At 42.3% G+C, this 23,094-nt stretch overlaps 1 protein-coding gene across 1 annotated transcript in view; it reads left to right on the top strand.

The window, feature by feature from the left end:
- The first annotated feature begins 522 nt into the window (after positions 1-522).
- The window catches only part of MPP4 (MAGUK p55 scaffold protein 4), a 37,844-nt gene continuing 15,272 nt past the window's right edge, over positions 523-23,094 (top strand). The window contains exons 1-12 of the mRNA XM_065880599.1: positions 523-610; positions 1,472-1,593; positions 4,018-4,095; positions 6,232-6,312; positions 8,711-8,842; positions 9,500-9,581; positions 10,753-10,838; positions 12,442-12,513; positions 12,958-13,154; positions 15,917-15,981; positions 18,570-18,587; positions 21,554-21,592. Coding sequence (XP_065736671.1) covers positions 523-610; positions 1,472-1,593; positions 4,018-4,095; positions 6,232-6,312; positions 8,711-8,842; positions 9,500-9,581; positions 10,753-10,838; positions 12,442-12,513; positions 12,958-13,154; positions 15,917-15,981; positions 18,570-18,587; positions 21,554-21,592 — 1,060 coding nt within the window. The remainder of the gene's footprint in view (positions 611-1,471; positions 1,594-4,017; positions 4,096-6,231; positions 6,313-8,710; positions 8,843-9,499; positions 9,582-10,752; positions 10,839-12,441; positions 12,514-12,957; positions 13,155-15,916; positions 15,982-18,569; positions 18,588-21,553; positions 21,593-23,094) is intronic.

The raw sequence follows: 23,094 nt of genomic DNA, 5'->3' as shown, positions 1-23,094 counted from the left end.
AAACTAAACCTACTTAAAGCAATATATAAAGTAAACCCTAAGAGTATCCTCAGCAGTAACCCATAACTTTTGCAACTGTGATCAGTGCCATGAAGAACTATACGGGCAATGAGAGGGAAGAGGGCACCTGAATGGAGTCAGGCCAGGGAAGTCTCTTCTGATCTCTGAATGATGGTGAAATCAACTAGGCAAAGAGGTGGAAAATAAACAAACTGACATTATTTGTCACTTGTTTTAAGAAAGGGGAGTAGAAGGAATGTTTCATGAAATAGTAGTTTTCTTGTGCACACAGCTGGTGATGGATAATTTAGAGAGGAAGTGCCACAAGGCAAGACTGTTTTATCCGATGTGGATCCTGGTGTGTACGTAGCACAGTGCCTGACTTGCTCAATAAATGCTGTTGAAAATATGTGCCTATGTATGTACTAAGAGCTGCGGGGCCAGTGTGATTGAGTGAGCTGTGTGCTGTTTGTTGATCTGCTCCCTAGCTCTGAATTCCTTCTGAAAGCTTGGGAAGGGAGCATGATACAGTCAGACAAAGGAGCAGACCCACCAGACAGCAAGGACAAGAAGGACGAGAAGCTTTCTACGGTAACCAATCCAGAGAATGGTATGTGGTGCCAGATTCCTTTTCTAGACCAGAAAGTTCTTTTAATATCCCTCTAAATATGTGATCCAATTTAGGTGCAGAAATTCTGATAGGCTTTTTGTGATTCCTACAAGGAATTTGTCATACAGTTTGAAGTGTCCTATTATTGCATCTATTAGTGATAAGTCTAAGCAATTTTCAAGGCAGGAAGGAAAGAAATTGACACAGTAGATTCAGAATCTCTTTTTTTCCTACCCCATGATGTTTTACTTTGCCTTAGAACTTCACAACTTGTTCACATTCGAAATATCACTGCAACAAATAGGATTTCTATGAAAATACTTGTAAAAGCAACGAAGCATTTACTAAATTCTTTTCAGTCCCTTTAATAGTGGAATCCTGAGCTATGTATTAAAGGCCTATTAGGAGAGTTTTTCAATAAGACTTTTCATAAAGGGTAAATACACATGGCACATGGTGGCATGTTTGAATTAGAGAAGGAGGATCCAGAAAACAACTAGATAATTTTGGAGTAAACCAGAGGCTGTTAAGATTGGGGAGGGGAAAGCAATATTGCTCTCATAAAATCTTTCATTTCTATACTATGATCTATTATTTCATCTAATGTTGGCAACAACCCTATGGGGAAGCTAACATATTCTCATTTTGCCACAAGGAAAGTAGGTTCCAGATAGTTGGATGGCTCTCTGAAGTTCACACAGTAAGTGATAGAACAGGGCTAGAGCAGAGTTTTGGGCCTTAAATCCAGTGTCCTCTCCTCTCCTCATGAGCCCCTGGCACCTGCCAGCGGTCTGAATTGTCCTTCACATTTACACCTGCCTTTCTACCCGTCACCCCATCTCTGCCCTCTCCCATTTGTAGGTATCTCCCAAATCCTGAGGCTTGTGCTACAAGAGCTGAATCTGTTCTACAGCCGAGACGTGAATGGAGTGTGTCTCCTGTACGACCTCCTTCACTCCCCGTGGCTGCAGGCTCTGCTCAAGGTGAGCGCTCCATTTCTCAGAAGCCTTAGCCTTGGGAGCAGAACTTACTCGTCCAACAGTGTTGCTTGTCAGTTGGCAGGAAATTTCAACTGGGAAAAAGTTCAGAGAAGAGCTACACAACCTCTTAGCTTAGGAAGGAATATACTTGGCTGGAAAAGAATATGGAAGCTCCTCTCTTTTCTGCCCCCAACTCCCTTTCTTCCAGAGACCCCTGAGGTCACACAGCAGCCACTACAAATGGCCATAGACAGCACCCTTAGCAGCTCTCTACAACCCTTTGTCCTTGAGGCCAACTCAGGACAAATAAAAATGCTTTAAAAATCATTCCTCTTTGTTTTCATAAATTAGGACATGAAATGTCTACAGCTCTGTTTAGGTATCTTAAGTTTTTCTTACTCTGAAGATCCCTTCTTTTTTTAAATTTGGCTAAAATTTCATGCACTATACAATAGAATCTGACTATAATTTTGTTCTTCTGAACAAATGTTATTATTAAGAAAGGTCCTTTTGAAGTTATTTTTTGGAGGATGTGTTTCCTTCACTTAAGTGAAATATGGTCAGCCTTATGATGCATGTTAATATTATATTCTTTAAGATAAGAAAGAAGTGTCAGCATACTTAGCATGAGCAAAGAGGTACTCCTCACAGCACTGGTTTTAAAACACCTGATTTCTTAATCCATTCATCCGTTGTTGGACACAGTGTTTTTTTCCATGCCTTGGCTATTGTGAATAAAGCTTCAATGAACATGGGGTGCAGATATCTTTTTAGGTAGTGATTTCATTTCACTATCACTATATACTCAGAAGTGGGATGTCCAGTGATATATTATTCAGCCATAAAAAGGAAGGAAATCCTCCCTTTTGCAACAGCATGGATGAATCTCAGGACATTATGCTAAGTGAAATAAGTCAGAGAAAGACAAATACTGTGCGATCTCGCTTGTGTGTGGAATCTAAAAAGGTGGAGCTCATAGAAGCAGAGAGAATAGTGGTTGCCAGGGACTAGGGGGAGGGGAAATAGGGAGATGTTGGTCAAAGGGTACAAATTTCCAGTTACAAGATGAATAAGTTCTGGGGAGCAAATGTACAGCATGGTGACTATATTTAACAATATTGTATTACATACTTGAAATTTGCTGAGAGAATAGATGTTACACGTTATCATGACACACAAAGTGGTAATTATGTGAAGTGATGGCGGTGTTAACTAACCTTATCGTGGTTATCGTTTTGCGTGTATCAAATCAACATGGCATACCCGTTAAATTTACACGATGTTCTATCTCAATTATATCTGAATAAAACTTTGGGGGATGGGCTTCCCTGGTGGCGCAGTGGTTGAGAGTCCGCCTGCCGATGCAGGGTACACGGGTTTGTGCCCTGGTCCGGGAGGATCCCATGTGCCGCGGAGCGGCTGGGCCCGTGAGCCATGGCCGCTGAGCATGCGCGTCCGGAACCTGTGCTCCGCAGCGGGAGAGGCCACAGCGGTGAGAGGCCCGCGTACGGCAAAAAAAAACAAAAACAAAAACAAAAAAAACTTTGGGGGAAACTACTTGATTTCTACCAGGCACTTTTCCCTCCTGGGAAGCTAATACACAGGTATGAATGCCGCTAAAGGCATTGCCTTTGCTACCACTGGTAGGCTGCTTGGCCTCTGTGCTCCCTGCATCAATCCACCAGCCTTAATCACTTCCAGGTACACTTGAGCTTGGGCACTGAGGTAGAGCAAGGAAGCCCCGCCATCCCAGATCCGGATGGAGACAGGCAGGGCTGAGCTGTCCTCCTGGACCTCATTTCTCCAACTGTAAGAGAAACTAGATTTCTAATATAAGATTAAGGTCTGCACTGCAGAGCTAGTCAGACCTTGGTATTCTCAGCCCAACCCTAGATCCTGGTATGGAAAACAATTCCTAAGGGTCAACAAAGACAAAGTTGGAATTTTTATAAACAACCTTTTACTGGAGAATTAAGGGAGGAAAGGGACAAAAGGTGAGCACAGAGTACAAATAAGCATGTATAGTGTGCCCGGCCTCTCATTCAGATCCCCTGGTGAACCTGAGCCCCTAACCCATGCCCTACGCAGCTACCCAGCCTGGAAGTTCCCACAGGTCTCTGGCTTCAAATCCTTATTGACCTCAAGCCTGGAAAACCCAGACTTGCTTAATTTAACAAGAGTAAATTTCACGTTTCTTTTTATCAATGATATTGTTTGGGGAAGAACAGTTTCCAGTGGCAGCCAGTAATTAAGCCTTTGAAGCGTTAGAGCCACCAGTCTTGAGTTCATTTCGCTTGGACAACTAGAGACACCTTATTAAAGGCCAACACACATGCTACCCAGCCACTTGTGCCATTGCTCAGGCTGAGTCTCCCCTGGGTGAGCCTTCCCTCAGTATGTCATTCTCTCCTCGTTGCCCCTTGGCAGGTTTATGACTGCCTCCAGGAATTTAAAGGAAAGAAGCTCATTCCTGCCACACCCCATGCCCAGGCGTTATCCTACGAGGTGAGGTGATTTTTCATCCAGAGAATAGTAGAGCTTTAACGTGATACCATTTTACTCATAGCGCTAGTTTAAATGCTCTAATGGAAAAGTTCAGTTGGTGATTATGCATCTGATAACTGTTTCTAATTGAGCTTTAATCGAAGGCCTGCTGTCTCCCCAAGTTAAAAGCAACAAGACACATTTTTAGCTTGTGTGCATCTCCCTCTTTTTCCCTAAACCGTGGACCTAATTATCCCCTGGAAAGAGGGTAATGTTGCCCTACTAATGATACCCAATTTACATCCCTATTCTGGGCTCCTGGACGGCAGGCTCTGATGTCCTCTGCCCCATCCCATCCTTCTGAGATGTCTAATGGACCTCAAACTTTACATGTCCCCAGCGGAGCTCTTGGCTGTCCCATCTCCAAAGCCGCTCTCACCCCAGCCTTTTCCATCTCGCTAAGGACGTCTTTGTTCTTGCAGTACCCTGGCTGAAACCTCTGGGGTCATCTTTGACTTTTCCTTTCTCTCACACCCACACCCAGTCCTGTCAGCTCTAGTTTCAAAACATATCGAGAATCTCCCCACCTCTGCTGTGCCACCTAATATACAGCATCATTGTCTCTCACATGGATAATTGCGATGTAGCCTCCTACCTGGTCGCCCACTTTACTCTTGCTCCCCTGGGGTCTATTCCCATCATGGCAGCCAAAGAGATTCTGATTAAAGATGAGTCAAATCATGTCACTTCCCTGCTCAAACTCTTCCTACAACAACTTATCTCCGAGTAAACATCCGAATTCTTGCATAGTCAAACATAAGGTGGCCCCTGTTACCTCTTTGATGTCATACTCACCACTCTCTCCCTTATTCACTCTGCTCCAGCAAGTTGAACCCCTTGTGGTTGTTCGAACCAGACATGCTCCTACCGCAGGCCCTTTGCACTTGCTATTCCTTATGTCAGTAACGCCCTTGCCCGTATAGCCACACGATTTGCTTTCTCATCTCCCTCCAGTCTCCACTGAAATGTCACCTCACGGAGGCTTTCCCTGGTCACCCCATCTAAAATTGCAGTCCTCTCATAGCATTCCCTATCCACCTTCCCTATTTCATTTTTCTTCTTAACTCTTTTCATCATCAAATAAAACTCTTTTACTTATATATTTTATTTATTGTCTGTGGCTCCTCACTAGAATGTAAACTCCATGAGACTGGGGATTTTTGTGTGCCTATTCAGTGCTCTATTTGCGTCACTCAAAACAGTGCCTAGCACACAGTAGATGTTCAATGCATATTTGCTGAATGGATGCATAAATATAATCTGTTTTGTTTTTATTTATTGTCCATATTAAAAGAAATTTTTAAAAAAAACTTCTAACCTCAGCTCCAGTAATCAACAACTTGAATGGTTCTCAGCTGTCCACAGGGAAACACACACGTGATATTTAATTCAGTTGCAACCCCAGTGAGTGGAGGTGAAGCTTGCTAAACTGCTTGTTTTCATTTGACAATAGGTGATGGTCCTTGACTGCTAAAGATTCATGGAGCTGGTTAAAGTCTTGAAAGGGCTTATGTCATGTCAGAAAGCAGGTCTATGCCTAAACCAAAGCAAAGAGATCAGAATTTATTCTGTCTAGCACTTTTTTGTTGCAACAAACATTAAAATTGCTAATCAAATAATAAGCCCTAAAATACAAATTACTATTTCATTTTGCAACTGAAGAATGGAACAGCCCATGGATTAAGCTACCTGGGTTCTCCAGGTAATTGAGCCTGTACCTGGAGAACTCAGATACCTTAACCTGCCTATAAAGCATTCACATTAGCAAACAGCTATCTTAGAGCCACTAGAGGGATATTGCCTTGGCACATATGACATTACAAAATTATGTTTGTTCTTCCTCCAAGCCTGCGATGTGCCAGGACTGGGGCACAGTGGTTTAGATCTACCCCAAATCTTGGATTCTACCTGCTGTAATGAAGTTTAATGATAAGGAAAGACTCTAAGCCCTGACTTTAAAGAGGAAAAAGAAGGCTTCAGTAACAGCTTTTCTTAGGTCAATATCATGTCAGTATACCTGTTATCCAACCTAGGTGATGTTAACTAGGTGATAAAGATTGTTAAAAAATTCACAATGTATGTTTTTCCACCAACCAGGTAGTGAAGATATTACATGAAACCCCCAAGTCCCCTGAGATCCAAGAGCTGAGACAAATCCTCCAGGCTCCACACTTAAAGGCAAGTGCTTGCTAAAATGGGCAAGATATAACCATCTGGCACATAGACAACGTTGGGAAGGAGAAATAAATGTGCTGGAACATGTGCTCTCTGAATAGATGTTCTATTACCGTATGTGGGTGACCAACAGACTGTACCTAAAAATGTGGAACTTGGATGTGACTGACTTAATCTCACTGGTCATGGAGACAAGCCTGCCCTATTTATAAGAAGGCATCCAGAACTTCCCATGGTGTCTTTTTTCCCCCCGGGAAAGCCATTGTTCCTCGAAAATTCTGCGGGGGCAATCGAGGTAGCATACATCTTAAGTTATTTTAAGTTTCAAATAGAGTGAGTGAAGGTGCTTGGAAAATACAGTATAATAATGATTAGCTCTATGAGGGGGTATATGAAGAACATTTGATTGCAGAATAGAAACCTATCTCATAGTACTTATAGATTTTGAGATCAGTTTATCAACAAATTAGAATTTAAGAGGATGTCTGCACTTGGAGCAATGGGATTTATCAGTCAAAAAGTTTTATTCGAAGTGTCCATCATCGGATGAATGGATAAAGAAGATGTGGCACATATATACAATGGAATATACTCAGCCATAAAAAGAAACGAAATTGAGATATTTGTAGTGAGGTGGATGGACCTAGAGTCTGTCATACAGAGTGAAGTAAGTCAGAAAGAGAAAAACAAATACCATATGCTAACACATATATATGGAATCTAAAAAAAAAAAAAAAAAAGGTTCTGAAGAACCTAGGGGCAGGACAGGAATAAAGACGCAGACATAGAGAATGGACTTGAGGACACGGGGAGGGGGGGAAGGGTAAGCTGTGACAAAGTGAGAGAATGGCATGGACATATATACACTACCAAATGTAAAATAGCTAGATAGTGGGAAGCAGCCACATAGCACAGGGAGATCAGCTCAGTGCTTTGTGACCACATAGAGGGGTGGGATAAGGAGGGTGGGAGGGAGGGAGACGCAAGAGGAAAGAGATATGAGGACATATGTATATGTATAACTGATTCACTTTGTTATAAAGCAGAAACTAACACACCATTGTAAAGCAATTATACTCCAATAAAGACGTTTTTAAAAAGTTTCATTTCACAAGATAAACCTAGAGAATTTTCTCTGAGTTCCTACAAAGTTCTGTCCACCAGTCTCTGGCAGGGCTATAGAATGACTACTTCCCCATCTTGTGAAATGAAAATTGAACATACTGGGCCATGAGAAGGAACTCTTTGATCATACCCTAAAAGTAGAGGACTACTTTTTCTCATTCTGTTTTGCATGGGCCCTTAAGTGTCACTGATAATTAAACCAGCAAGATGTTTTGATTACTGCTCCTCATTCTACCTTAATTGGGGAAACTATTACAATAGTTGTTTTGTAGTTCAAGTTTATAGGAGCACCATGGATTACATGGGTTTCCAGGAAATGAGAATGTGACAGAATACATTTTATCAGAAATGAAAGAATATATTATGTGTTGCTTACCCTCTCTCTGCCTTGTTTCCTTATCTGTAAAATGGGGGAAATAAATATACTTGCCTCACAAGGATGTGGAGAAAAGGGAACATTTGTATCAATAAGCTGATGCAGCCACTGTGGAAAACAGTGTGGAGTTTTCTCAAAAAACTAAAAATAGAACTACCATATGACTCAGTAATTCCATTCCTGGGTATATGTCAAAAAACACCAAAAACACGAATCTGAAAAGATACATGCACCCCAATGTTCATAGCAGCATTATTTACAATTGCCAAGGTATGAAAGCGACCTAAGTGTCCATGGACAGATAAATGGACAAAGAAGATGTGGTATTTATTTACAATGGAATACTACTTAGCCATAAAAAAGAATGAAATTTTGCCATTTACAGCCACATGGATGGATTTGGAGGGCATTATGCTTAGTGAAATAAGTCAAACAGAGGAAGACAAATACTGTATGATGTCACATGTGGAATCTAAAAAATACAACAATCTAGTGAATATAACAAAAAAGGAGCAAACTCACAGATATAGAGAACAAATTAGTAGTTACCAGTGGAGTGGGGCAGGCAATATGGGAGTGGAGGAGTGGTAGGTATAAACAATTGAGTGAAAGATAGGCTACAAGGGTGTATTGTACAACATGGGGAATAGCCACTATTTTGTAATAACAGTAAATGGAAAGTAACCTTTACAAATTGTATAAATTTAAAAAATTAAAAAATATATATGCCTGCCTCAGGGTTATTGTGAAGATTGAGTTAATCCACATAAAACACTTAGAACTATGCCTGGCACGTACGTGTTGGTTGTTGTTGTATCTCACATAGTATTGAGTCAGCATCTTCTAGGTGGGTGTGTCCTATGTGTGACGTTTGTTCCCCTTTTCCTTCTCTGTTCCCAGGCCTTGCTCAGCGCCCATGACACCGTGGCTCAGAAAGACTTTGAACCTCTTCTCCCTCCACTGCCAGACAACATCCCTGAGAGCGAGGAAGCAATGAGGATTGTTTGCATGGTGAAAAACCAGCAGCCCCTGGTAAGGAAATCATTTTACCTTTTCATTTAGGATTACACGAGGGTTAATTATGAGCTAAGTTATGTCTAGTAATTACTTGGGCAATATTCTTGTCTGTAGTCACAGATGTAGTGTGAGGCAATCAGACAATGTGAGGGAATCCATGATAATAATGGCGAAACTGTATCTTAGTGAATTTTGCCTGTGATTTCAAACACATTACAGGTTGTAATGTTTTCAGGGAAGGTTTCTGCTTAGTGTTTTTGTTTTCTAAGAGCTGTGAGACATAAGAAATTCTTTTATTTTATTATTTGGCTCTGTGACATGTACATATATTTTACTCTGTTCTAATGTATTTGCCTACGTTTTTTTCCTCTATAAAGGGGAAGCTAAGTAAGGCATTAATTTGATTTTCTAAGCATAATCCCTTTGATTAGGTTGTAATTGTGAGAGTTTTCTTTACCTTTGGAAGGATCTCAATATTCTTTGATGTCTATGTGGTAGGATGTAGACTTTGCTAGAGCAAGGTTGAATGGCCTTTCCTTTTTCATGGCACAGTACGTATGGCCCTGGTTGGTATGAATACCCTTGTCCGAAAGACCAGAGCGACACTGAGGGAAGCCCCCAGGACAGCGGTCATGTTAGGTAAAAAGGGGTTCTACTGTACTCTCTCCCCAGGGAGCTACCATCAAGCGCCATGAGATGACAGGGGACATCCTGGTGGCCAGAGTCATCCATGGTGGGCTGGCAGAGAGGAGTGGTAAGCTGGAGCAGCAGGGTGCAAGCGTGACCAGGAAAACAGGGAATGATTGTTTAACCTTCCCAGGGAAGCCCCTCTTTCCTAACTGAGGTTGAGCTTTAATAAGTTCTATTGCTTGGTTACTAAGAAGGAAGAAAGGAATATTCCAGAGAAGTCCCATTGCCCTTCCTCACTGAGTCCCTCCATTCTAGGCACTAAATTAATGTTCCCTTACTTTACATTCCCATGTAAACCTAACAAGGTAAGTATTATCAGGCTATCATATAGATGAGGAAACTGAGGCTCAAAGAGATTAACCACCTAACTTGCTCAGGGTTTCACAGGGTGAGTCAGGATTCAAGTCCAGGTCTGCCCCACTCTATATTCCCAACTTTCACGCTTCACTTGGTCCTTCTGTGTTCAAAAAGGCATCTCTCTTCCCCGTCTTCAAACACCTGTTGCTTGCCTTTTCTACCAGAGAACCAAATTTCCTTCTTTTCATTACTGTGCTTCTGAAACGAGCTGTTCTGTACTGCTATGTGTGTCGTCACTGTATATGACCCTGGAAACCTGGTGCGGGGTTCATACCCCAGTGTTCTTAGAGAAATTACCCAGGGACATCCTAGTTGCTAAGTCCACTGGCACTTCTGTCAGCCTCAGTTTTATTTTTACTTCTCCAATACATTTGATGTTGTTGACAATACCTTGCTTAAAATTTTCGTCATCCTTGGTTTCTGTTCTGTGATGTCATCCTGCTTCTTATCTGCACTGTCTTACCTCGTATTTCTCAAGCCTCAATCTTAACCCTCAAGTTTCTCCACATTTTCTCTTTTGAAGAATACCCCCCATTTCCTTTTCATCTGACATTTTCTCATGACCCCAACAGCTTTATTTTTCGTGTTATCTTCTTACCAGAGTTCCAGTTCCATTTTACAACATCAGATTAGTAAAAATATCACCACCAGTTAATACCCAGTGTTGGTGGAAAGGTAGAAAAATGCAATTCTCATGCACTTTGGCAGTGGTGTAAATTGGAATAGCCAGTTTGCTTTATTATTATTATTTCACCCTGAAATTTAAGATGTCAGAGCCTGCTTGGGTTAGCGAGTTTGTTAAGGAGCTTTGGGATGGCTACCGCCATTTGTGAGAGGTTTTTTGTACCCCTCTTTGTTTTGTGTTCCTGTTTGCCTAGGGCTGTTATATGCTGGAGACAAACTGGTGGAAGTGAATGGAGTTTCAGTTGAAGGACTGGACCCTGAGCAAGTGATCCATATTCTGGTAACAGTCTCCTCCTTGCCTTCTCCATGGCTCAGTGCCACGTTACGTCCAGCCCATGGCGTGTGCGCTGTAATTGGAGGGGGATTCGGGCCCCGCTAGGCAGCTTCCTCTCTCTAGGCCCCAGAACTTGTCTGTTTCTATGCAGCTCATCCGCCTTCCCCCATCCGCCTCCTCAGGGGATCTGGCCCCTTCTGGATACCTCCCTTCACAAGCTGCTCTTTCAGCCTCAGGAAGACTGCCAGACCGCCCAGCCCAGGTCCCTCGTCACCTGGGTTGCTCCATTGGAAACTGAGCCCGGGGTGGGCAGAGTGAGACTGTGGAGGAGTGTCTGAACCTGAGCAAACCACCCCTTGGTCCCCTTACATGTTTATGCAGTTTCCTTGAGGCAGCTTTGGGGTAGAAAAGAAGTTGCCAGAGGGCAGCATATGGGGAGGGGGACATCCTTGCTGGCCCTGCCACTGTCCTTGTGGTTGAAATGGTGGTGTGACCTGATTATATGAGCTTTTGGTAACTCTTTTCAGTTCCCATTCCCAACCTTCAAACCATTGCCCGATTCACTGTCTAGCTGTCAGTAGCCATAGAAGCTTTCCCCGCACACCTCCCCCCATGTACACCCCCAGGGTGGGGCCTGAGGTCAATTATTATATATTACATAGACTAGTGGTTCTCAAACTGAGTTCTTGGGGGAACTCTAGATTTTCATAGGTGTGCCTTAGGGACTGAGAGGAGGAGTATTATAAGGAGTATTATATAAGGAGTATTATATAAGGAGTATTATATAAGGAGTATTATGAGGAGTATTATAAGGAGCATTATATAAGGAGTATTATAAGGAGTATATACCAAGCACCAAAATATTTTGCAAACCACTAGGCAAGATTCTGTGTGGTATAAAAGATACTGCACCGGGAGCTTAAAGGACTGTCAGTCACAGACACACATGCCTCCACCTCAGCCCTTTAGGCTCCAGCTGTGGAGTTGCCAGGACAGTGGGGTTGTGAAATTCCCAAGTGAGACCGATATCTTTCTTGCTAATCTCTAGGATCTCCAATGCCCATCACGGTGTGTGTGACAGGGGGGTTCTTACCTCTCCCATCAAAGTAAGAGGCTCTCTGTTTCCTCCACCATTAGTTTGGAGACGTCAGTTCCCCCCAGAAGACTTGGGGGCCCTTTATCTTCTTCCTCATAAGACTAGGCTGCCTGATGCAGAAATCAGTATTCAGGAAATAATTACTGACTGAGATATGAGGAGGGAAAGTCAGACCAAGAGCTCCTCTCCTTCCTTAGTGCCTGTGGGAAGGCCTTGCTGAGTGTTGTGTCCCGGCAGCAGCGAGATGGAGGGTCCCTGTGAGAAGCCAGGCCTCAGTGTGGGTGTTAACAGACCAGTGATCCTGGAAGTCCCACAGCAGGACAGAAGTGAAGCTAAATTTCTTCTTAATGTCCATTTCTGGGTGGTGATATTTAGCTGTTGAGCCCTTGTAAAAGCCCCTGTGGGAGATGTCACCATTTGACCTGCACACATTGAATTGTAACTTCTGTCTGACAAACCCCAGTAACCCAGTGAACTCTGCGATTTGTCATTCTTTCCTCTGACATTTTCTAGGCCATGTCTCGTGGCACAATCATATTCAAGGTGGTTCCAGTTTCTGACCCTCCTGTTAATAGCCAAAAGATGGTAAGAATTTACTGAGCCTTCATACCCACACACAGGAAATCCTCCAATAACAATAACAGCCGTGATGTACTTTGTATCTTATTACTATCCTCTATAATGTATTGAAGATTTGTTCAATACTGTATTGCATATTTTTCGATGCTGATGACATGAGAGGCAAATCAGTAAGTGAATACAATAACAGGAGATGGGGTACCAAGAAGTTAAGAAGTAACATCAAGAATGGTGAGCATTTGAGCAAAAACTTCTCAGAGCTGAAAGATTCTATTCCCAAACTCACTTTTTTTTTTTTTCATGGCTCTTAGACTCAGTTCAAGAAGGAAGTTCTTTTTGGTGAGGTTGGAGAGGAAAGATAGCACCAGTAGGTGGAAGAGTGGGAGAGATGGTTTTAAGTCTTAACAACCCGGGGGTAAGGATTCTTCTGAGGTGTGCACCTACTGTCAGGTATATGTTCGTGCCATGACTGAGTACTGGCCCCAGGAGGACCCTGCCATACCCTGCATGGATGCCGGCTTGCCTTTCCAGAAGGGGGACATCCTCCAGATTGTGGACCAGAATGATGCCCTCTGGTGGCAAGCCCGGAAAATCTCAGACCTTGGTACCTGTGCTGGCCTAATCCCTTCCACGCACCTTCTGAAGAGGTAAGAAAAGTCATCACTCCTGGACTCAAGACCGAGCCATCAGGAAACAAAACGTTTTCTCAGGCTTCTGTTATTGCAGTTAAGATGAGAGAAAGAGAGACAAGCAGAAAGATGAACACACACTGGTCTATAAATCCAAATGTCAACTTGTCAATATGCTCTAAACATCTTAAACACCAAAGGGACCAGAATAATCGTATCAATTAGAAAAGAGAGAAGAGTATTTGGGAAGCTAAATTAAACTTTTAAAGGTAGTTCTGACTCCCTCTATAATCTTTCAAGGCTGAGTTGAAAGCTCAGTTACTGAATCTCAACTTTCCACCATCATCTTAGTGCTATTGAGGTCCAAGGAAGGGATTAAGGATAGAAAGAAAATAGAATGAGAGGTCCAAGACTCAGCCAATGTTAAGAGATCATGAAGAAGAAAAGGAACTAGCAAAGGAGACTGAGAAGGAATGGCCGGTGAGGCAGACCAAAATCAAGATGGTAGAGTGTCCTGATCAACTATGTCAACCACTGCCTAGGGGACTGAGAATTGACCACTGGATTTAGCAACAGAAGTCATTTGTGATCTTGATAAAAGCAATTTCAGTGGATGAGGTGGGACCAAAATCTTAGTAAAAGGGGATTTGAAGACATTGACAACAATGAGCATGGAAAATTCTTTGAGACATTTTGTATAAAGCAGAGCAGAACAATGGACAAATAGCTAGAGGAGAAAGTGGAGTGGTATGAGAGAACTTTTTTAGATAGGGTAAATGGTAATGGGAAAAATCCAATGAGAGGGAAAATTTTATGATACAGGAGAAAGAAGGGAACGTTGCTGCTCTTGTTGTCCTTGGGGAAGCAGGAGGAGATGTGATGGAGCCTACAAATAGAGGGGTTGGCCTTATACAGGATCATGAACAGTTCACCCACAGTAATAGTAGCAGTAGGGAATCCAGAGTGTGTGGGCACAGCTGAGGGTGAGGGATATGGTGGGAGTTAGTGGAAGGTCTCTTCCATCTGCTCTTATTTTCTCAGTGGAATAAGCAATGTCATAAGCTGAGAGTAAGGGTGGGTAGGAGATATTGGGAAGGAAAGAGGAGAAAGCTTGAAAAGTTTCTATGAGAACTGGAGAGCAAATTGGTTAGATAAATACAGTAGCATCAGCATTAAGGGCCCACTTAAGGTTAAAGGTCATAAATTTATAGTGATTCTGGTCAGCTTCCTGGCAGGCAGGGCCAGATTAGACAGGGAGTCAGATTTAACAGTAAATCAAGAGAGGGACAAGGGAGTGATTTTAATGAAAGACCATGACATTTAAGCTTGTTAAGGAGGGAGGTGACATGGTAGGGTCAGTGGAAAGGAAGTCAGATCAATGGATTATAGATCCCTATGGGGTTGATAGATTATTGGGGTTGGGAAGATAGGAGGTGCTGGTAGAAGAAAGGGATGCTGTATATAGAAATTATATAGAGATTGTAGTTTTGGGTACTGAAAGGCCTAGGGTATGACAGTGGGATGCAGTGGCTGAGGTCGTTGGAAGAGAGGAGATCAAGGAACCAAGAGGCCAGGGTGTTGGAAGGGACATCTTTGTGCCTAATAAAATCGTCATGCATTATGATAGAGCAGTGTTAAAAGCATGGGAGTTAGCAGGAATAATCTGAGAATGGCTTCCAGAAGAGTCGGGGAAATGGCTTTCAAAGCGAGGGCATCTAGGGAAGAGGGATATAGTCTGGAGATGGCCAGGAGAAGCAGAACACAGACCCCACCTCCAGGCCCCATGGAGTGAGGGCCTCATGCAGTGGTGTGCTGGAGCCAGCTCACAGAGCCTGTGTGCACCCTTCTCACACCCACGGTCGGTGACGTCAGGGTGGCAGCTTGAAACCAGCCCCAGTGGGAATATTGACACTAGAAAAACCTGCAAAGCTGCACATGAGGACTCATCTCCTCGGGCTGGTTTACCCACACACCACTGGGAGTGGGAGAGGAAGGAGCCACCTCTCAAAAGGGGCAGGGGAGCAATGAGCTCAGGGGGACCTGGGTTTAGTTAGAACAAGAAGGTGAAGGGCTCACTCAAAGTGCAGGGGGAGGTTTTAGAGATTTCGTTGGAGATTTACTGCCAGTTCCAGAGGGTGTGTGAAAGGGCTTCAGGGAGTGGCAGGTGGTGGATGGAGCCTTACAGGGATTAAAGTGCAGAGGATAAGGGATGACCTGAGGACACACACAGGGATAAAGCCCTAATGAGATTAGTCCTCATGGTCTCAGAGCAGAGAGTGGCAAGGAGATTCCAGTGGGGCTCTTGCAAGGAGCACACAGAAATGGCAGGTTTACTAGGTTAGCGCACAAATAAAGGACAACGGAAGGAACTGAAGTTCATATGGCTCTAAAGGGACTGTAGAGAGCTTCACAGCCTGGGAGGGAAACCAGAACATGCGGTGAAAATTCTGAGACCAGCTGGAGCGGGCTAACATGCCAGAGAGGCAGGTGCCATGCCTCATGCAGTGAAGCTCTGTGGCATGTGCACCAGTGATCTCAGGCCAGATTTTCACCCTAAGTCAGTGTGACTCTGAAAAGATGCTGTGAGGCAGGAAAGAATGGTAAGAAAGGCCATGCATTTGGAGAATGTATTTGACAGTGTGTTTGGAGGTGAAATCTCCTTGTTCACTTGGTTGGAAGCAACAGAATTCTAGGAAACGTTCTATCCTGGATCTATTTCACCTGGGTTAACCTGGATTAATTTCTTTTTTCCTTCTCACAGTGTATTTCTTTTTGCATAGGAAGCAACGGGAGTTCTGGTGGTCTCAGCCATATCAGCCTCACAACAACCTCAGATCCACCATATGTGAGTGTGCTGACACCTCAAACCCAGCCTGTGCATCACGAGAAAGACAGCTCCCTCTCCCCCAGGGCTGGCTTCCCGCCCAACAGAGGATCTTTAAATGTCCCCATACCCCAGATAGCCTCCTGGCAGCCATCTGAAATCCTACCATAGACATTCATTCCTTTGGATTTAGAAGAGTTTTCAGTTTGTGAAAATGCAAATGTTCTTGTGATCGCTCCCTGGCTTGAAGTCCCCTGAGGTGCCTACAGCTAGTCCATACATTATACACCTACTGGCAAGCAAGGCTGCAGAACGGCACAGTTTGTGTGCCTTTGATGAGTAAACATGGGACTGAATTATTATTTAATGAGTGTAGTTTGTTCACTTCACAGTGTTTTAGATGGCGGTGGAGGAATGGTCAGCAAAGGGATTCATGGTGGCGAATGCTTGTGAACGACTTACTCCCTTAATGAAGGGTGTCAGTAGCTCATAGAGCCCAGCTAGAACCTGCTGATCAAGAACCGTCTGAAATGCTCTCTGGCAGGAGTTACAGAAGGGGAAGAGGTGCCCGGAGGAGGGAGAGGGAGAGGGGCACGGACAGGAGGCTGGGAGGGCACTAAAGTAAATATAGATTTGCCCATGGAGAGTCATCATCCACTTTACTTCTCAATTCTCTAAGCCAAATATTATTTTTTTTCCCTTGAAAAGATATGATGACAGCTATAGAGACATTTTTGAAAGAAAACACTTAAAATTCCTTTACACTGACCATATTTTCATACTGTCTTCCAGTTATAGAACCATATTTTACATGGTTACAGTAACAGTTGCAATATTACTTTTTAAAAGTTAATTAATTAATTAATTTTTGGCTGTGTTAGGTCTTCGTTTCTGTGCGAGGGCTTTCTCTAGTATGGCATGTGGGGGCCACTCTTCATCGCAGTGCGCAGGCCTCTCACTATCGCGGCCTCTCTTGTTGCAGAGCACAGGCTCCAGACGCACAGGCTCAGTAGTTGTGGCTCACGGGCCTAGTTGCTCCGTGGCATGTGGGATCCTCCCAGACCAGGGCTCGAACCCGTGTCCCCTGCATTGGCAGGCAGATTCTCAACCACTGCGCCACCAGGGAAGCCCTGCAATACTACTTTTTTCTTTAACTTGACATTTTATCAGAAACATTTGTCATGATATAATCTTCATAGTAATATTTTAGTTATTTCCCCTGTGCTTTGAAAAGTTTGTTTACCAAACCAGATTGAAGTACTTCTTTAACCCATTTTCCTATTCCATGTATCAAAGGCATGTGAAACTGCTAACTAAGCTTCTAACCAATATCTGATAACTAGTAGGGCCACGGGTTGACATCTAACTTGCTTGCATAGCCTATGTGCCATTTCTATTAGAATTTTGCAAAGTCCATCCTGAAAAGAGTTTGCAGCCACATATTATTATCCTTACAAATCTCTGGAACCCCAAGTATCCAGGAACCCCAAGTATGGAGCCACTGAGTTAAAGGGTCACCTCTCACAGGGATGTTTCTTTCTTTTTTTGTTTTTAAATTTATTTATTTTATTTATTTATTTTTGGTTGCATTGGGTCTTTGTTGCTGTATGCAGACTTTCTCTAGTTGTGACGAGCGGGGGCTACTCTTCGTTGCAGTGCGGGGGCTTCTCATTGCGGTGGCTTCTCTTGTTGTGGAGCACAGGTTCTAGGGCTCACAAGCTTCAGTAGTCGTGCCACACGGGCTCAGTAGTTGTGGCTCACGGGCTCTAGAGCTCAGGCTCAGTAGTTGTGGTGCACGGGCTTAGTTGCTCCGCGGCATGTGGGATCTTCCTGAACCAGGGCTCGAACCCATGTTCCCTGCATTGGCAGGCGGATTCTTAACCACTGTGCCACCAGGGAAGCCCCAGGGATGTTTCTGATGGAGCATATCATTTTCTAAACTATCAGGTCATCTCTTTTTAACTGTTGTAGATGATATTGCAAATAAATATTATTTTGTATCTTTCTGTTCTGCCTGAATGTTACCATGGGAAAAAAAATCTCAGGAAAGGGTTACTACTCAGGATGCATAGGCAACTTTATTACTCAAGAGTTATTGAAAAATTCCAGGCGTATGTTAGTTTACAGATGTTATTAAAAAGTTATTTGCTGAATATGCACTTGTAATTGTCATCCCTCTTTCTTTCCCTCCCCCCTCTCTCTCTCTCCTTCCTCTCTCTCCTCCTTCCTTCTTTTCTTCCTCCCTTTCTCTCTCTCTTTCTTTCCTTCTTTCCATTCCAGACTTGAGTTCCTAAAATATAATGAATAAATAATAAGCGCATCAATTCAGAAATGAATAGAATGCAACTCTTACAGAGCTTATCGGGATAGAAGGGAATAGGATTTGCCAGAAGCAAACAGATCCCATTTCCAACAAGGCTCATAAATTTATTGGTTTCTATAGGATATTCACTTATCATTTTGTTACTAAATCTCCATTGAATTTTTAGAGAATAATTTTGGCACATTGCTTTTCTTACTGTAGGTAAATTAATCTGATATTCTATAGCATAAACTATTGTGCCCGCTCTCTCTTTTTTCCCCTGCTTCAATCATTTTTCTGTACCCAGCGATTTCTATGGAAGAAGGTAAGAAATAGTATTTGTGAGGAAAAAAAACTCATCTCCAAAGCCTCCTAGAAATTTCCTATCGTTTTCTTAATTCACTTCAATTTCAATTCACTATTTATTAAGCTCTTCCTGTGTACCTCATAGTGTGCTAATCACTAATACCCTAATTTATAAAAAGATGTCAGTCAAAAGAACACACACTGTGTAATTGTTCTTAACACTGAGAGGAATACAAGAAAAGAGAACCAACATTTACAGGCAGCCCCAGAATCTAACACAGCACATGGTAAGAATTCAATGAAAGTTGTGAAACTGATCCTCTGTTTTGTTTCAACTGCTTTGTACACAATGTCTAAAAATAACCCTGTAATGAAATTGTTATTGTTCCCATTGTATGGATGAAAAGATTGATAAGGTAAGAACATTGTCAGAAGTTGCAAACAGCATGGTCTGGATTAAAGTTGCTCTCTGTCTGAAGGGCACTACATCAGGGGCAAATGGGGCCTCCAGTTATTACCTCTCCCTTCTCCATGCTCAGACACCAAGATGACTCATTATGATGCCAAACACACACACACAAGCAAGAAAGCAAGACGCTGTCTACTTGTGGAGAGGGGAAAAGAAGAGAGAAGAGCAGTCCCCTTTGCCACCATCCACATTTCATCCCTGAAATTGGAAAGGGGAGGGGGAGGAACATGGACAGGCCCTTGGGTCCCTGTGGTCTTGCTGGGTGACAAGCCCACTGTCTGTCAGCTCAGGCTGCCATAGCAAGATCACACAGACTGGGTGACTTTAACCACAGACATTTATTTCTCACAGTTCTGGGGGCTCTAAGTCCAAGATCAATGTTCTGACAGGGTTGGTTTCTGAGGAGACTTTTCTTCCTGGCTCGCAGATGGCTGCCTTCTCTCTGTGTGCTCACATGGCCTTTCCTCCGTGAATGTGGAGTGGGAGAAGTATGTGGGGAGAAAGGGAGAAGAGAGAGAAAGAGAGAGAGATAGAGATTAGTGTGGTTTCTTTTCCTCTTCTTATAAGGCCACCAGTCCTTTTGGATTAGGGCCCCAACTTTATGACCTCATTTAATCTTAATTATCTCCTTAGAGACCCCATCTCCAAATACAGTCATCTGGGGGCTAGGATTTCAACATATGTATGCATTTGTGGAGGGTACAAATCAGTCCATAACACTCACCCTAGCCCATAGTGTGGAATTGTTCATTTTTTATAAAAGATTTATTTATTTATTTTAGGCTGCGTTGGGTCTTAGTTGTGGCGTGTGGGATCTTTGTTGAAGCATGCAGGATCTTTCGCTGCAGCGCGCGGAATTCTCTCTAGCTATGGCGCGCGGGCTCCAGAGCACGTGGGTTCTGTAGTTTGCGACACATGGGTTCTCTAGTTGAGTTGCCCAAACTCAGTAGATGTGGCATGCAGGCTTTGTTGCCCTGCAGCATGTGGGATCTTAGGTCCCCCACCAAGGATTGAACCCGCATCCCCTGCATTGTAAGGCAGATTCTTTACCACTGGACCACCAGGGAAGTCCCTGGAATTGTTAATTTTGAGAGCGCAAAATCCGTGGCTCTTTTAGACCCCAGAGTTACATATTAGAAAAACCGTGACTACTTGTGCTGTTATTAGAGAGTCTCTCCTGGCCTCTGTAAAACAGGAATGCCAATTTTAGTTTTTGTTTGCCTTTAAATTAAAACCCTCTAGTTATGTGCTAGGAACTAATGAATTCACTGTTATAAATTACTGATCTGGAAAATAATCTCTAAATGAATATAAGGAATTGAACGACAGTGTTAAAAATCTCAGCTATGTTCCTTGTTCATCTGTGCTCCTATCTCTATAAAACAGTATTATTTCATAAAATTGTTCATATTGCATATTTTACTTAAAAACAATCAATGATATGATCTTTAAGGAAGTGATGATAAATTTATTATATTACTTTATAATATTATAGCTTATTATACAAACTATAATTTGCACTTTTACAACATATAAGACATTTATTAAAATAGTATTTATTGATCACCTGGGAATTGTGGGTATTGTGCTAGGCTCAAGATATACAGTGCCGAAAGAAAAAAAATTTTTTTAACAACGTATGTTCAAATCAACTATTCTGATATTAAAAGGGAAATTCAGTTTAATAGATAATTAGTCATGTGCCTACTCTGTGGAAGACACTAAGCTCTATAAAATACATAAAAATTAGTTAAGATGATTTCCACTTTTCAAGGAGGTGTCTAGGAGGGCTAATAAGGCAAACACCCAAATGATTATATTATGAGGCAGAGTAGATGTGCAACAGCAGAGAATTCAAGGTAGTAGGAAGAAAATGCTGTGCAGTTCATGGCAAGGATATTCATTTTGATCAGTGTTGAGATGGACCTTGAAGTATTACAGGCTAAGGGAACAGCCTAAGCAAAGGCACAGAGGAAGAATCAATGGAGTCTGCTCTAACAGGAGTGTAAGATACAAGAAAGAGACAGCAGTTTTCAAAGCTGGGTTTGGGTCACACTGTAAAGAGCTTTGAGTATTAGGATGAACAGTTTTAAAAGTTATATTCTTTTATTCTCATACATACATCCCAGCTAAAGGTAAAAATAATTAACATTATTGAGCACTTACCATGTGCCTGAGCTTTTCCTGCATATCTCAATCCTATCCTATGTGGTAGGTATTATTACTACCCCCATTTATAGACAGAAGATGAGGCTTAGAGGTAAACTAATTTGTCCAGTATTCAAAAGCCTGTGCTTTTAGAATTTTAACCATTCGATGTCCTGTGGCCTCCCATAGCCTACATTTTCATTTAGTACAGTAGAGCCCTTTTTATCTCTCCGAGTGAGAGATAGCTGTAAGAATAACACGATTACAGGGTGGTCTGAGTTTCATTGCCATAAGCCTATACATAGGGAATTTCATTTGTGATACTAACATTTTAACTTCAAGTTTTCCCTTTCTATGCTCTTTTATAGAAGATGACATGAAGATTGACGAGAAATGTGTGGAAGCAGGTAGCATTTCCTCTTGATACATTTACCACCAGCAGAAATATGAAGCAGCTCAGCTATAGATTTCCTGAAGCAGTCAGTCAAAGGGGCCACAGGCCTATTTTCTGGAAGAAATGTGTAAAATAAATCCCCCACCGCAGCCTTTTTCTGTGGTTCTGACACATGGAAGGGAAGCACAGCTGCAGGAATGTCTCCATGCTTCAGACCAACCTTTTAGAAAGTGTTCTAGAAAGCAGTATTCTGGAAATGATCACAGGAACACACAGTAACACTCAGGTGTTACATTGTGAAATACTATAAAATATTGAGATATCAGATTTTTATTTTTAAATTTTTATTTATTTATTTTATTATTATTATTATTATTTTGCGGTACGCGGGCCTCTCACTGCTGTGGCCTCTCCCGTTGCGGAGCACAGGCTCCGGACGCGCAGGCTCCGGACGCGCAGGCTCAGCGGCCATGGCTCACGGGCTCAGCCGCTCCGTGTCATGTGGGATCCTCCCGGACCGGGGCACGAACCCGTGTCTCCTGCATTGGCAGGCGGACTCTCAACCACTGCACCACCAGGGAAGCCCCTATTTATTTATTTTTAAAACATCTTTATTGGAGTATAATTGCTTTACAATGATGTGCTAGTTTCTGCTGTATAACAAAGTGAATCGTCTATACGTACACATACATCCCCATATCTCCTCCCTCTTGCGTCTCCCTCCCACCCTCCCTATGAGATATCAGATTTTAAAAAAGCAAAATATCTATTTTGTTATTGTTTGATACCATTTTCTGGTAGATTCTAGTATAGATCAATAGTCATGTGTTCCAAATTTCTGAGAAATACTTCACATTTCTGTTTTTAGATTTTGTTTTGGAAATTGGGAGAAGATTTTTCAAATTTAGTGGCAGAACTAAGATTGGTTCAAGAATCACTAGGATTTTGTTGGAAGACTAGTTGAAGAGTCTTTAGTCTGACAGGTGACTTTGTCTTGGCTTTATGGGTTAATCTAGTTTTTAGACATTAAATAATGATATGAAATGTTTAAATACTGGGTATTTCAAAGATTTACATGTATTTCCCAGAACAACTACAGAATAACGCTGACATTATATTTATTTTACCAAGTACACATCCTGGGTTTTTTGTTTTTAACTTGCAGTACTATTCATTTCCCTTCTGTAATTTTAATTAAAATTTTTTATTAGGTAACACATTCACATATTTAAAATTCAAAAACTACAAAAGTATATTCAGTAAAATTCCCTCTCTCTTCCTGTTCCCCTACTCCGTTTTCTTTCTTGAGGCAGTAAATGCTCTCAGTTTCTTGGGCATCCCTCCAGACATATTCTGTGCAACGATGTATATTTTTTTCTCCTCTCCCACACCCTCATTCTCATTTCTTTTTAAAACACAAGTGCATGTACTCTTTGATGGTATGCTATATACACTGTTCCATTCCTGGCTTTTTTACTTAATAATACATATCCTGCAGATGATTCCATCATAGTA

The sequence above is a fragment of the Phocoena phocoena genome, chromosome 7, assembly GCF_963924675.1.
Source record: "Phocoena phocoena chromosome 7, mPhoPho1.1, whole genome shotgun sequence".
NCBI classification, from domain to species: domain Eukaryota; kingdom Metazoa; phylum Chordata; class Mammalia; order Artiodactyla; family Phocoenidae; genus Phocoena; species Phocoena phocoena.
Note: the sequence above shows the minus strand (reverse complement) of the source record. Positions and strands in the feature narration are given on the sequence as shown.